Source organism: Sus scrofa, chromosome 11 (genome assembly GCF_000003025.6).
Source record: "Sus scrofa isolate TJ Tabasco breed Duroc chromosome 11, Sscrofa11.1, whole genome shotgun sequence".
Classification (NCBI taxonomy): Eukaryota; Metazoa; Chordata; class Mammalia; order Artiodactyla; family Suidae; genus Sus; species Sus scrofa.
The window spans coordinates 25,760,099-25,775,757 of NC_010453.5; the positions used below are offsets into that span (position 1 = coordinate 25,760,099).

The window sequence follows — 15,659 nt, forward strand, 5'->3', positions numbered from 1 at the left end:
AGGGAAAGTGACAGATGGAATAATGACGCAAAAGAAGATGAAGTATGCAGAAATCAAAACAGGTATTGCTGAGAGTAAGAGTATATACAAAAGGATGGGGAACAGAGGAAGCAAATGACAGGGAACAGAAGGGAGAAACAAATGCAATAACTTACATGTGCATTTGAGAAAGACCTCAAATCACTTTAGTTTTAACTGTAACATGCACTTCAGGCTCGGGGCAAGCTTGGAGAGATTATGACTACCTCTCTGTAGTCCAGAACTGACCGTGATTCTAAAGATCTTAATAAGTACAATACTAGGGAGTTTCCTGTTGTGGCGCAGTGGTTAACGAATCCGACTAGGAACCATGAGGTTGCGGGTTCGATCCCTGGCCTTGCTCAGTGGGTGAAGGATCCGGCATTGCCGTGAGCTGTGGTGTAGGTTGCAGACGCGGCTCGGATCCTGCGTTGCTGTGGCTCTGGTGAAGGCTGGCAGCTACAGCTCCAGTTCGACCTGGGAACCGCCATATGCCGCGGGGGCAGCCCTAGAAAAGGCAAAAAGACAAAAAAAAAAAAAAAAAAAAAAAAAAAAAAAATTATACTACTAGAAGCCCAAGGCTTTCTACATGGTTAACTCTGATCTCACCTCTGATCTCACCTTCCCGAGCATTCTTAACTTTGTCTCTACCCATTCCTTTAATGGATGTACCACCCACACTTTCGACTTCTTGTTCTTTCTCCTTGTGATCTCATACTCCTAAAAGATGGAGTTCCCGTCATGGCTCAGCAGAAACAAATGTGACTAGCAACCATGAGGACGCAGGTTCAATCCCTGGCCTCGCTCAGTGGGTTAAGGATCTGGTGTTGCCGTGAGCTGTGGTGTAGGTTGCAGTCGAGGCCTGGATCTGGTATTGCTGTGGCTGTGGCAGAGGCCAGCAGCCTCAGCTCTGATTCCGCCCCTAGTGACTCAGGCATACATTCTTTTTCTTCCATTATCTTCCATTTTGGTTTATCCCAGGAGATTGGATATAAAAGGGTGCCTTTTTAAAGCAAACATAATTTTTTTCTACCATTGTGGCAAGAACGTAAAGTTACAGTCTTTCATTTAATGTTTAAATGCCCCAATATGAACTAGAAGTCTTCACAAAATAAGCTGTCAGTTATCTTTTTCTACTAGCTTTATGTCCAAATGACTTACCTCCTGTGATAAGATCATAGTAGTAGTGATAACCCTCGGAAGTTATGCCTTCTACCCATCTGCCCTTGGAAGGGTCTTTTTTCTTTTTCTTCTTCTCTTTCTGCTGATTTGATGCAGAGGTGGGTGGGGTAGTGCTGGTGACTGGTGATACACTTGGCTCTGAAATTTCTAGAGAGAGATGAGGGCAGCGTGAAGTAGCTGACATAAATTTTCTTTCTGGTGTAAAACACAAATAATGTTCCTCCAATCCGAAGCTTTATATGATTCTTTTGGGGACTGGAAAGCCTATCTGGAAAACTAAACAGGCAAGACTACAAGAATATCCAGGTGAATCATTAAAACATTCTCAAATTATGATTAAAAAACCAGGAGCAGGAGTCCCCATTGTGGTGTAGGAGAAACAAATCCGACTAGCATCCATGAGGTTGCAGGTTCGATCCCTGGCCTTGCTCAGTGGGTTAAGGATCCGGCGTTGCCGTGAGCTGTGGTGTAGGTCCAAGACATGGCTCGGATTCCACATTGCTGTGACTGTGGTGTAGGCTGGCAGCTGTAGCTCCAGTTCTACCCATAGACTGGAAACTTCCACATGCTGCCAGTGCAGCCCTAAAAAGCAAAAAGCAAAACGAAAAAAAGCAGTAGCAAGGAAGTTCCCACTGTGGTATAAGGGGACTGGCAGCCCTAGGACGCAGGTTTGTTCCCCAGCCTGCCACAGTGGGTTATAGGAGCAGGTGTTGTCTGCAGCTGCAGCATGAGTTGAAACTGCAGCTCAGATGGGATCCTGGGAACTCAATATGGCCAAAAAAAAGACCCCCCGCCCCCAAAAAAACCCCCAGTAGTATAAAACTGATCCAGGAGTAGACAAACACATGGCTGAAACACAGCAGTAGAGAAAGAGATCCAACTGCCACTTTCCAGTGTTTCTTATTAAAGGAAAAAAGGGATCATTTAATAAATAATGTTGGACTAACTGGTTACCTACTGGGAAAAATGTGAAGCTATTCCCTACTCTCTGGTCTTTCCCATATTTTTATCCCAATATAAATTCCAGATAAAAGATATTTACCGAAAAAACACAAAGTAAAATAATATGAAATTTAACGCCATAAAAGTTGAGGAGTTCCTGTCATGGCTCAGTGGAAATGAATCTGACTAGCATCCATGAAGGCGCAGGTTTGATCCCTGGCCTTGCTCAGTGGGTTAAGGATCCGGTGTTGCCGTGAGCTTTGGTGTAGGTTGCAGATGCAGCTCGGTTCTGGTGTTGCTGTGGTTGTGGTTTAGGTGGGCAGCTACAGCTCTGATTCGACCCCTAGCCTGGAAGCCTCTATATGCCATGCATACAGCCCTAAAAAGCAAAAAAATATATAAAAAAATTGACATAGTTGCTGAGTTCCCTCTGTGGCAAAATGGGATAGATATTACTATTACATGCAGAAACAAGGGTTCGATTCCTGGTCAGGCCCAGTGGGTTAAAGATACGGCATTGCGGGAGCTGTGGCATAGGTCAAAGCTCTGGCTCAGATTCGATCCCTGGCCAGAGAACTCCAAGTGCTGCGAGGGAGCCAAAAAAGAAAAAAGAATTTTAATATTTGGTATAGTGAAAATAAAAACAAAAAAATATTTATCAAGAAAGACAGGGGGAGTTCCCGTCATGGCTCAGTGGTTAACGAATCCGACTAGGAACCATGAGGTTGCGGGTTCGGTCCCTGCCCTTGCTCAGTGGGTTGACGATCCGGCGTTGCCGTGAGCTGTGGTGTAGGTTGCAGACGTGGCTCGGATCCAGCGCTGCTGTGGCTCTGGTGTAGGCCGGTGGCTACAGCTCCAATTCGACCCCTAACTTGGGAACCTCCATATGCCGAGGGAGCGGCCCAAAGAAATAGCAGAAAGACAAAAAAAAAAAAGAAAAAGAAAAAAGAAAACACTTAAAAAAAAAAAAAAGGAAGAGTGGAATTCCCCTGTGGCACAGTGAGTTAAGGATCTGGCATTGTCACTGCAGAAGCTTGGATCACTGCTGTGGTGCAGGTTTCATCCCTGGCCTGGGAAATTCCACATGCCATGGGTGTGGCCAAATAAACAAAATACAAAAAAAAAAGAAAAGAAAAAAGAAAAGAAAGAAAGAAAGACAGGAGTTCCCAGTCGTGGCTCAGCAGAAATGAATCTGGCTAGCATCCATGAGGACGCAGGTTCAATCCCTGGCCTCGGTCAGTGGGTTAAGGATCTGGGGTTGCCGTCAGCTGTGGTGTGGGTCGCAAACGTGGCTTGGGTCCTGAGTGGCTGTGGCTGTGGTGTAGACCCGTGGCTGCAGCTCCAAATTGACCCCTAGCCTGGGAATGTCCACATGCTGTGGGTGTGGCCTAAAAAAGATTAACAACAACAAAAAAGACAGACAAATAAATGATAAATACTTAACAACTCAGACAGAGGGGTAGTGTTCCTAACAAAGATCCCTGACCATCCAACAGGCAAACAGAAGACTGGCAAGAAGTACAAGGGTCATCCAGAGAAATAACACCTACCTTCACTAAAACTCAAAGAAATGCAAATACATTTTTGTTTTTTTGTGTGTTAGATCAATAATACTGAAAAGAATGACCAAATCCAATAGTCAGTCTGATCCATCAGGTATTTACACGGATGTAAATAAATGGGTCGTTTTTATGGCTTTGCTTTTTTTCCAAGGGAATGGCTAGTGAGTCCCCAAATCAGTTAATAAATTAATTGTACTTCTAGAAAAAGGATAAATCAGCCCAACATTTCTGGAGACAGCTTGGTTTTAGCTATTAACATACAAAATAATTTACACTTTATTTATTTAGTCTTTTGTCCTTTTTTAGACCGAGCTAGCGGCACATGGAGGTTCCCAGGCCAGGGGTTGAATCGGAGCTACAGCTGCCGGCCTACACCACAGCCACGTGGGATCCGAGCCACGTCTGTGAACTACACCACAGCTCACAGCAATGCTGGATCCTTAACCAACTGAGCGAGGCCAGGGATCAAAGCCACAACCTCATGGTTTCTAGTTGGATTCGTTAACCACTGAGCTATGACAGGAACTCCATAATTTATACTTCAAAGCTGCCATCTCACTTCTAGAAATTGAACCTACAGAGATAAAGGTAAAAACATGCTTGCATAAGGGTTCTCACTGTTAGAAGCATTCTTTCTAACAGTGAAACTCTAAGAAACTGAAATGTTAATCTGGAAGTTATGGCATTTTAATCACATTCTATGATAGTATTTTATACCCTTTACCGAACACTTGTCACAAGTGGTCACTATAATAAGCAATTCATATCATTACGTTACTTAATTTTTTAATTTTTTTATGTTGCTTAATTTTAGTAAAAATTGAACGTCAAATTACTAGCAAGAGGCAATTCTGGTGGACTCCAAAGCTTCTGTCTTTAACCAGTCTGTAGCCACTTAAAATGATGTGCATCTGTAATTAATTAAAAGCTGTATTTGATGTATCTTTGAGAGAAAAAATAAAACAACCTCCAAAGAGACCACAGCATAAATGTATATAAGATAAATTTTAAAAATTCTAAATATGTCTGGAGAAATCTTAAAAGCAGCTAGTTTTAAAAACTCTTTTCTTTGGAGTTCCCTTCGTGGCTCAGGGGTTAATGAACCTGACTAGGAGCCATGAGGATGCAGGTTCAATCCCTGGGCTTAATCAGTGGGTTACGGACCTGGCGTTGCCATGAGCTGTGGGTAGGTCACAGACTTGGCTCGGATCCCAAGTTGCTGTGGCTGTGGCACAGGCCAGCAGCTGTTGCTCTGACTGGACCCCTAGCCTGGGAATTTCCACATGCCTCAGGTGTGGCCCTAAAATAAATAAATAAATAAAAATAAAAACTTGGGGAGTTCCCGTCGTGGCTCAGTGGAAAGGAATCTGACTGGCATCCATGAGAACACAGGTTCGATCCCTGGCCTCGCTCAGGGGGTTAAGGATCCGGCATTGCTATGAGCTGTGGTGTAGGTCGAAGATGTGGCTCAGATCCAGAGTTGCTGTGGCTGTGGTGTTGGCCAGCGGCTACAGCTCTGATTAGACCTCTAGCCTGGGAACCTCCATATGCCACAGGTGCAGCCCTAGAGGAAAAAAAAAAAAAAAAAAAAAAGGAAAAACTCTTTCCTTTAACTACATTGTAGTACTATTTAAAAAATTTTCACCGTGCCTGCAGCATGTGGAAGTTCCCGGGCCAGGGACTGAACCCGAGGCATAGCAGTCACCCGAGTGCTGCAGTGACAATGCTGGATCCCTAACCTACTGCACTACAAGGGAACTTCTACACTGTTGTACTTTTGAGGGAATATATATCCTATTTAAAAATAAGTTTATCTAATTATATATCAGCAGCCCCAAAACTGTTCTCCATCCGCATACTCTTTTGTTACAGGTAAGATAAATTCAGAGAAAGAACGTGAGGGCCTGGAAACTCATTGCAAGCAGACACCATCAAAACATCCAAGTGCATGGTCAGTGGACTCATCTAAACCAGGCTGGGGGCCGTCACCTTCCTAGGGTGAGTCTCACGGGACCTAAGCTGAACACTAGTTTGGGGTATTGGGATGACTTTCTGGTTGTTGCCCCAAAGATATTTTAAATACAAAATATCTACCATCCTTTCTATGTTTATAAGATGGAACTCTGGAGGGGAAAAAAAACAAAACTTTCCCTTATCAAAGTAGGCTCTTTGGTTACCATGAAATATAGTTAGGAAAGACAGGATACATGCTTATTTCTTTCCTTTTCAATAACCTTTGATTTATAAACCTTAATATGTACATAATGCAGAAAGTGAAGTACAATAAAAGAAGATAAGCCTAAAAAAATTAAAAATAAAAAAATAAAAATAAGTTTATGAAAAACATTTCATAAGATAATCCAATTAAATATAAAATACTAAGATTTATTTGCTTGTAAGGCAGAATAATGAAATCTCCCAATCTACATAATTGATGAGATGAATTTCAACTATATCTTTAATTCTGCAGGAATGCCTACATCCTTTGCCCCTTAAAACAAACATAAAGTTTTATCCTCATAGAAATATCACCACTACCCACTTCTAACTAATAATATCCAGGATATTTTTTAAAGTCTGGTCACAAATGTTCTTTTTTTTTTTTTTTTTAGGGCCACACTTGCAGCATATGGAGGTTCCCAGGCTAGCGGTCCAACGGGAGCTACGGCTGCTGACCTACGCCACAGCCACAGCAATATCAAATCCAATCCAAGCCTCGGCTGCGACCTACACCACAGCTCACCAACGCCAGATCCTTAACCCACTTAGCAAGGCCAGGGATAGAACCTACAACCTTGTGGTTCCTAGTCAGATTCGTTTCTGCTATGCCACAATGGGAATTCCGGGTCACAACTGTTCATATTTGATGAGGGCAATGTCAGTTAATTTACTTGTTATCCTGCTTAAAGTTAACTGAAAACAGTATTTATTAGAAAGTAAATGATACCATTCCATGTTGACTATCCCAACTTTTATGCAAGATCAGCAACTGAGATGTGATTTAAGGACAGTGGATTTATCATGGAAGAAATGCTTATAATAGGAAGTTATCAACTTAAAGCCTAAATTCCATGATAAGATAGACACGCTCCACTTAAATAAACCCTTTTACCTGGAACTGAGTAATCTTCACACCCTCAAATTATCTACCTTCTTGCTGGCCAGGACGTGGTGAAAACAAGAGCCTTCATACACTGCTAGTGAGAATGTAAACTGGTTCGGCCACAGTGGAAAAAAAATACGGAGGTTCTTCAAAAAAATTTAAAAAAATACATCTACCATACCATCCCACCAATTCTACTTCTGGGTATATACGCAAAGGAAATGAAACAGGATCCTTAGGAGATAGATGCTTATTCTAGCCTTACTCACAGCTAAGTTATTCATAACTAAAAGGAGAAAACAGCCTAAATGCCTGTCAACAGATGAATGGATAAAAAAGATGTGGCAGAGTTCCTTTTGCGTTAAGAACCTGGCTAGGATCCATGAGGATGCGGGGTTTGATCCGTGGCCTTGCTCAGTGGGTTAAGGATCCCGCATTGCCCCAAGCTTTGGTGTAGGTCACGGATGAGGCTCCGATCTGGCATTGCTGAGGCTGGGGTGTGGGCCGGCAGCTGCAGCTCGGATTAGATTCCTAGCCTGGGAACTTCCATATGCCGCAGGGGCAGCCCCAAAAAGAAAAAAGAAAAAGATGCGGTGAGTGCATGGGCATGCACCTGTGTGTGTAAAAAAATTCAGCAGTGAGAAAGGAGGGCATCATGCCATTTGTGGCAACATGGACGAACCTTGGGCACATTAATGCTATGTGAAATTAAGCCCAACACAGAAAGATACTGCTCGCTATCACTTCTCTGGCATCTAAAAAAGTCAAACTTGCGAAAAACAGAGCAAAATGGTACTTAACGGGGGTTAAGGGATAGAAGGATAAGACTGATGTGTTTAAAGGTACAAACTTGTAATGAGTAGGAGATAAGCCAGAAATCTAATGCATAGTGTAATAACTGTAGACAATGATATGGTACTATAATTATGTGGTATAAATATTACATTACAAGGGCAATCATATTTCAATAAATGTACCAAAGTAACACAATGTACACTTGAAAATTACACAGTGTTACATGTCCAATATATTCAATAAAAAATTAAAAAGTAAAAAAAAAGTCTACCCTCTACTAGTATACGTCAGTTAAATTTGTCCATAAAAGGCTAATTCACTCTATAAATACACATGATGCATAGTTTTGACCACCTGACCACTTTGACATTTTTAAATGAATAGATTCATTTATGAAAATAAATTAGAATACCTAAAAAACTCAAGTGTCTCTGCAATGAACCACTGACCTAAGAGAGATGGAGGACGAGGCAATCACCAGGGTAGTACTTCTGTTATGAATGGAGGTATTGAAACATGAAGATTTAAAAGCAAAATAAAAGTGCAGGCGCAGGAGTTCCCAATATGGCTCTGAGGGTTACAAACCTGACTAGTATGCATGAGGATGAAGGTTCGATCCCTGGCTTCACTCAGTGGGTTAAGGATCTGGGGTTGCCATGAGCTGTGGTGTAGGTCACAGATGCGGCGTCGGATCCCGCGTTGCTGTGGCTGTGGTGTATGCTGGCAGCTGCAGCTCTGATGAGACCCCTAGCCTGGGAACTCTCATATGCCACACCTGAGGCACTAAAAAAAAAAAAAAAAAGTGCACGAGCAAAGTTCCACAGTCTAAATAGGGCTGTGATGCACACGAAAAGCCCTGAGAGTATACCCGAGTGTATAACTTCTTTATGGGAACAATAACAGGTGACTTAGCATGACCTCTGATGTTACTTTTAAAACATGCTGGCTGCTTTTTTACCTGACTCTAAGCCAAGCCTTTTCAAATCCTCTTGGTATGCTTTCAGGGCAGCGGCCTCCATTGCAGCAAACTCCTTTGATGCCTTTTCTTCTTCCTTTGCCTTATCCAGGCTTTTCTGTTTAATCTGTTAAGATATATAAAAGTGAAAGCTAGATAGAGGGGTTATATTCGCAGAGAAAAACTGGCGAAGAAAGAAAGAAACTAGATTACCTCGCTGATTCTTTTTGCCACATTTTCCTTATGATTCTTTCCTCTTTCGTGAAATTCGACACTCTTGAAAATGAAAAAAGAGAGAAATTTCAAAGGAAAACTACACATTATAATGTTTACAGCAAAGCAACAGTAAATGTAGAAATGGAACATAACAAAATGCAAACTACGACAACTGGCAGAAAAGATGAAAATAATTTTAATGCACATTGGCCCCTTTCATCAAATGATACTAGGGAGCAGAACCATATTATTCATTATTATGCCTTCTGACAAGGTTTCCTTTGGTGCTTAAAATAAACCATGACAGGAGTTCCTGTCCTGGCTCAGTGGTTAAGGAATCCGACTAGGAACCATGAGGTTGTGGGTTCGATCCCTGGCCTCGCTCAGTGGGTTAAGGATCCAGTGTTGCTGTGAGCTGTGGTATAGGTCGCAGACGTGGCTAAGATGTGGCATCACTGTGGCTCTGGCGTAGGCCAGCAACTACAGCTCCAATTTGACCCCTCGCCTGGGAACTTTCATATGCCATGGACGGCCCTAAAAAGACAAAAGAAAAAAAAAAGTTAAAGATAAGGCCCCCTATTCTTTTTTGCATCCATCTCTACCAAGTAATAGGATATAAATATATAAAACATTTAGAAGTTCCTATTGTGTGGCTCAGTGGGTTAAGCACCCAATGACTCTGTGAGGATGGCAGTTCCAGCCCTGGCCTGGCTCAGTGGGTTAAGGATCTAGCATTGCCACAAACTAAGGTATAGTTCACAGATGCAGCTCCAATTCAACCTCTGGTTGGGGAACTTCCATATGCTAATGTGCCATAATAAGAAAAAAAAAGAATACATATAACATTTAAAACATCCCTGGTGGCCTAGTGAATTAAAGATCCAGGTCACTGCTATGGCTAGGGTTACAGCGGAGGCGCCAGTTCAATCCCTGGCCTGGGAACTTCAGCATGCCCTAGGCATGGCCAAAATACTCTATCATTTATGAGCTACGTATATAGTACAATGACAAGCATGAGATGGACAGAAGAAATCAATGGTACTTTTTATGTCTTTTTTCTTTTTTTGGCTTTTTAGGGCCACATGTGCAGTATACAGAGGTTCCCAGGCTAGGGGTCAAATCGGAGCTGCAGCTGCCAACCTATGCCACAGCCACAGCAACGTAGGATCCAAGCCTTGTCTGTGATCTACACCACAGCTCACAGGCAAGGTTGGATCCTTTAATTCACTGAGCAAGGCCACAGATTGAACCTGAATCCTCATGGATATTAGTTGGGTTCATTACTGCTGAGCCACAATGGGAACTCCTCGTTTTATGTCTTAAAAATTGAATGAGAGATACAGTAGATATTAAGAGATACAGTAATAATTGCTTAAAGGTTGCTATTTTCATATTCCATGACAAAGTTATTGATGTTCTTTCAAAATAAGCATCCATTTATATTTGTTCTGTATCAAATACATTTAGCTATCTCTAGAGCAAGAAAAATACAAGACTAGCTAAGATAATGTTTCTTTTTACTCATTAAGGACTCTCTGCTTTTATTTTTCTTTGTATACGACAATATTACAAACAGCACCATTATAAATGTAGGTGTTGCATACACATGAATGCGATTACCCACTCATTGTCCAGTTCCTGAATGTGACTGAAGGGCCACAGAGAAATAATTTGGCTTAGTATATAATCAAATTTGGGCTGATGAAAAAGAAGGCTCACAGCTTCCCTACTAAGAATGAAAAGACAATAGAAATTGCTCATGTTTTGAAAAGTCAAGAGCAATGTATATGAAAGTGTTTTGTAAGCTCTGAGTTTAAGTCAGAAAGAAAGACTTTATTATTATTAGAATCTCTAATAATAGAGGAATAGAGGAATTATCATACAGGCCTATTGTCTGCTATCCAGCACTTGCAGTAATCACAGAATTTCTTTGGTTGTGACTTCCAGTAGTCTGCCCTGGAAAAGAGAAAAATAAGTTTAAGTTCATTTAGAATTTAAAAAGATTTTTACATGACTTACATCTTAAAGAGGCCGAAATATAAGGCACTGCTACTGAATCTTGTCTTGTTACACACAGCACCCTGCTTCATTATTTAGCTGATTGAAAGCAATCAACTATAATTCTATTGCCAGTGGAGTAGAAAAAGTCTGCATCGGCTTTAAAAGTCTCCTAAACGAAACAGCTTAAACAAAATTTCTCATTTTTTACTGTCATCCGCGTGAAGAAATAAAGATCATCTTGGAGAAGATTACTTATCCCTTCGACTCCTTTCTGGAATTTTTGGAGGTTACGGCAATGGAGGCATGAAGAAACTCGTAAAGTTTGCTTTAAATCACGTTATTTCCACCCAAAGAACAAAGCAGAAGACGCCTCCAATGCGTGACTGTGATCCCTCTAAGACCATCAGTTAATACAATTTGAGCCTCAGGGGAAGAAAAAGAGAGTTGGAAAAGCCAAAGGATCTCTCAGCCGGTAAAACCAAAAACTAAAAAAAGTTAGAAGCTCACCAGGGCTGCCCGCTTCTAGTGATGGGAGGAGGCAGCGGTGGCCGCGGTCCAGCCCTATACTTTCACAATACCCCGGGGTTCCAGCTCGAGAGAAACGAAAAGGATGCTCGCGGCTTCCGACCCGCTAGGTGGAGGGAGCGCTCCGTAGCATCCCGGCGGCCGTCCAACCTCCAGAGGCCGCCAGCCTCCCTCCAGGGGTCCGTACTCCAGGCCCCCAGGGCGCTCCGCGGGGTAGCATCCCTACGCCGCACGGAGAACCGGCCCCGCCAGTCGGCCGCCGGTCCCGAGCGAGTTAAGAGAGCGTCCGTCACGCCCCCGGCCGCGGGCGGGGGGAGAGGGGGTGGTGGCGGAGGAAGAGACCCGGCGGGGAAAGGGCCTCCCGGAGAAACAAGACCTCCTTGTTTAGAGCCTGAGACCTGACTCACATGACTGGACCAGCCGCTCCGCGGGTCGCCCCCGGGTCCGATTAAGGCTCGCGTGCCCCACACAGGGAGAGTCCGAGCCCGGATCACCGCGAGGCCCACCGGAGCCTCCGAGCCCCGGACGCCTCCCTCCTTCCTCCGGACCAGTGCTCCCCGGTTCCCAACTACGGGTGCCCAGACGACTCAATCCGCGTTTGAAATCTCCTCCCCTTCCCCTCCTCCTCCAGGGGCGGTACTCCCGGCTCCGGAGAGGTGGGGTCGCTATAAAGGGGTTGAGGTCACCGAGAAGGGGCGAAAGCGCGACGGGACCTGAGCTGAAGGCCGGGAAGCTCGAGCCTCACGTCCCCGCGTCATCTCTCCTTTTTTTCTCTCTCTCTCCCCCTGGGATCCAGAACCTCCACCCTTCTTCTAGGCTCGCTGGCCCGTGGCCCAGGAGCTCGCGCGCCGCCTCCGCCCCGAACGCAAACAGCTGTTCCCAGAGACGTCGCCGCCCTCAACTTTGCCAACTAGTCCGCACGCACTTTGACCAGCGGAGCAGCCCGGACCTGTAGGCTGGGGGCTGTTGGCGGAGTTCAAAAAAGAGAGGTGAAACAGTTGGTTTCAGGACCGCGACTCGTGGAGCTTGGCCTCAAAACTTTCCCGAGGCGGCGGAGCGACCCCGCCCCGCCCCCGGGACGCCCGCGCGCTCGGGACGGGCGCGTTCCCTGGCTCGCGAGCGCGTGGGCAGCAAGCAACAGCGGCGGCGGCGGCGGCTCGGATGGTGGCGGGAGGTAGAGACGGAACAGAGGCAGCGTTTGCGCTTGTCAGGTGAGTCACCGCCGTGCTCTCAGCAGCACTTCCCATATGGTCTAGCGGTTAGGATTCCTGGTTTTCACCCAGGCGGCCCGGGTTCGACTCCCGGTATGGGAACGTTGCAACCACTTTTAGAAATGGGCCCTGGGGGTAACTTTTATTTTATTTCCAATGGCTCTGGCTCTTTTTCTCCCTTCTTTTGGTGGGTGATACGGTGGAAAACTCGCTTTAGTGTACTTGTTAGAGACGCCGTGATCTGGGCTGCGGCTTTGGGAGCCACGAGTGCTGCGCCGGCCGGGCTGGCGGAGCGACCACGCTCAGGGTCCCGGTGCTCCCGCTGGAGCCTGGCGGGGCTGAGCCGCGAGGAAGGAGTTTCACTTTCCCCGGGCCGCCCTCCAGCTCCTCCAGTCCCCGGGCCGTCCCTTTCCAAACGCTCGGGAGGTGATGATTAACTCCGGCCTCGCCTTATCTGCCCCCAGCGCCCCACCTCGGGCCCACACCCTCCTCCTCGGCCGCCCCCTTCTGACGGTCCCAAGCGACGCGGGGAGTGTTTGTCCCCAGCCTTCGGCCTCCGGGAGCCCTCGCCTGGCTCGCAAGTCCTCCTTATCTTGGCCGGGTGTTTACTAGAAACACCCCCGCCCCAAGGCAGCCCCCGGGCAGGGCTGGGGGGAGCCGAGGGCGGGCGGGGGATCTCCGATGCCCGCGGGCACCAATTTCGCCACCGCGCCGCTGCCCGCGGCCGCCCCATCGGCCGCGTGTCCACCCGGGGCTCCCGCGGCGCCGGAGCCCCGCCCCGAGGCCGGCCTGCGAGGTCCTCCCAACTGGACGTCGGGTCGCTGGCCGTGGTTCACAAAACTACCCCAGACTCCAGAGCCACAGACTTGAGTGCCTTGGCTTCGGAAGGCCTCTGGGGCAGGGCATCTGTCCCATTCTCCGCCCCCATCCCCCCAATCCCAACACACACACACACACACACACACACACACACACACACACAGTGGAAAAGAGAAATACCACTAGGATGAGTTGTCTTTAAAGAAACTTGTCTTTGCACAAAGGTCTAACGTTTTGAGTGCCGCCGATAGAGAATCCTGGGGTTGGAGGTGGGGCTTGGAAGAGAAAATTGGCTGGAGACGGGAGGGGATGTTACAACAAAGTTTCACTGTATTTTTAAATATAGAAGCCCTGTGTTTATTACAAAGAAGGGGCAGCTGTGTCAGCAGCATGTGAGCTGTACATGAGACAAAAGCGTTATCTTAAATGCGGGCTGACATTAGAAAAATGGGGTGAGCCCTAATGTTTAGTCTCTTGGGTCTCTGGGAGCAAATGAAGAAGGAAAAAGTGCGGCTTGTGGATGGGTTTCTGGTCAGGGCTGTTTTGAAGAGCACAAGGTTTCAATGTGCTTTCCCAAAGTTTTAACTGCACCGTGAGTTTTGAAATAATCTGTGAATGTGATCTGCATGATGAAGGATTAATTACTTATCCTTCATCATTCGAAGTAAACTTTCTGATGAAAACTGTTTTAGATCATCGTCATGAATTCAAATATTTGAACCTCCAGTCTGCACCGAGCACCATCAGAGACTTTTGAAAGTCATCCGATGTTCACGTTCTTCATGTTAGGAAGTTGTGGGTAGAATAATGAATCGGCATTATATTTTGGACCCTGCAATGATTAGCTTTATGACCTTGTGTAGATCTTTCACTTTCTCTGTGCTCTGGGTTTGGAGCCATAATTTCTTTCTTTCTTTCTTTCTTTCTTTCTTTCTTTCTTTCTTTCTTTCTTTCTTTCTTTCTTTCTTTTTTAGAGCTGTACATTCTTGATAATACATATCACTCTCAAACTTAAGAGTTGCAAGAATTGGTGAGCAATTTTTGTAGTAGTAATAAAAGTGGAAACGTTGCATGTAGCTAGAGGGGGATGGTGTCCTTGTTCAGAAACCCTTCACTGAAGCCTTAGGCCCAGATTTGGAAGGAAGAAAAGACCCCTCTGCTTAGGCTCCAGAGGGAGCTTCAATCTTGACCTTGCATCTTGTAATGGCTTGATACGGTACTGTACCAAATTGCTCTGAAATGGATATGATTTTCAACTGAGCACTTAGTATAATTGCAAAGAGCTTTACTGAACCCAAAGTCCTCATGGATGCTAGTCGGGTTGGTTACCACTGAGCCTCGATGGGAACTCCCAACATTATCTTTTTATTTATTTATTTATTTTTGGCTTTTTGTCATTTCTAGGGCCACCCTCGTGGCATATGGAGGTTCCCGGGCTAGGGGGTCTAAGCGGAGCTGTAGCCACCGGCCTACACCACAGCCACAGCAACGAGAGATCCGACCCGCATCTGCAACCTACACCACAGCTCATGGCAACGCTGGACCCTTAACCCACTGAGCAAGGCCAGGGATCGAACCCGCAACCTTATGATTCCCAGTCGGATTGGTTAACCACTGCACCATGACAGGAATTCCCCAATGTTATCTTTTTAGAGGGGCTTTTCTGTCTACCCTCACTGGAGCCTCCCTTTTCTGGTTACTTTCTGGTTACATTATTTTCTCCTTTTTCTTATCTGAAATAAAGGTATTGGTTCCGGTTTATTTCTTGTCTTGTTCCACTAGAATGTAAGTTCCATGAGGGTAAGGATATTTGTATGGTGAGATCACTCCTGTTCTGTAACAGCCAGCTTTCAATAGTGAAGATCTTGGGGCCCTCACACATAGGTTGGAATCCTCATTTTATGTGGAAACATAAAATGGTACAGTAGCTTTGGGAAACACTTTGGCAGTTCCCTCAAAATATCAAAACAGTGAGTTACCACATGACCCACATTTCCACTCTTAGATATATCCGTAAGGTAAGATAAATTGAAACATGTCCCCCGAAAAACTTGTCCACCAGTGTTTATAGCAGCATTACTCTTAATCAGAAAATGGAAACAACCCAAATATCCATCAACTGGTGAATGAATAGAACGTGGTGTATCCATTAAATAGTATCTGGCCATGGAGGTCCTGTCGTGGCACAGTAGTTAACGAATCTGACTAGGAACCATGAGGTTGTGGGTTCGATCCCTGCCCTTGCTCCTTGGGTTAAGGATCTGGTGTTGCCGTGAGCTGTGGTGTAGATCACAGACCCGGCTCAGATCTGGTGTTGCTGTGGCTCTGGT

At 45.3% G+C, this 15,659-nt stretch overlaps 2 protein-coding genes and 1 non-coding gene across 7 annotated transcripts in view; 2 read left to right on the forward strand and 1 right to left on the reverse strand.

The window, feature by feature from the left end:
• Nucleotides 1–12,457, reverse strand: part of WBP4 (WW domain binding protein 4) — a 37,347-nt gene extending 24,890 nt beyond the window's left edge. Inside the window, exons 1-5 of one of the 4 annotated variants that reach the window (XM_021065642.1) lie at nucleotides 12,225–12,457; nucleotides 10,657–10,729; nucleotides 8,771–8,833; nucleotides 8,561–8,684; nucleotides 1,180–1,347 (exon numbers count right to left, since the gene is read on the reverse strand). In XM_021065642.1, coding sequence (XP_020921301.1) covers nucleotides 1,180–1,347; nucleotides 8,561–8,621 — 229 coding nt within the window. In that variant the 5' untranslated portion in view covers nucleotides 8,622–8,684; nucleotides 8,771–8,833; nucleotides 10,657–10,729; nucleotides 12,225–12,457. Of the gene's footprint in view, nucleotides 1–1,179; nucleotides 1,348–8,560; nucleotides 8,685–8,770; nucleotides 8,834–10,656; nucleotides 10,730–11,281; nucleotides 11,546–11,706; nucleotides 11,889–12,012; nucleotides 12,142–12,224 lie in introns of those variants that run through there. The other 3 variants (XM_021065641.1, XM_021065643.1, XM_021065640.1) reach the window with 3 other exon arrangements.
• Nucleotides 11,992–15,659, forward strand: part of ELF1 (E74 like ETS transcription factor 1) — a 124,524-nt gene continuing 120,856 nt past the window's right edge. Inside the window, exon 1 of one of the 2 annotated variants that reach the window (XM_021065635.1) lies at nucleotides 11,992–12,510. The gene's annotated coding sequence lies outside the window, so the exon portion shown is untranslated. The remainder of the gene's footprint in view (nucleotides 12,511–15,659) is intronic. The other variant, XM_021065638.1, reaches the window with a different exon arrangement.
• On the forward strand, nucleotides 12,541–12,612 carry TRNAE-UUC. The gene has a single exon. It is a non-coding gene; the product is annotated as a tRNA-Glu (tRNA).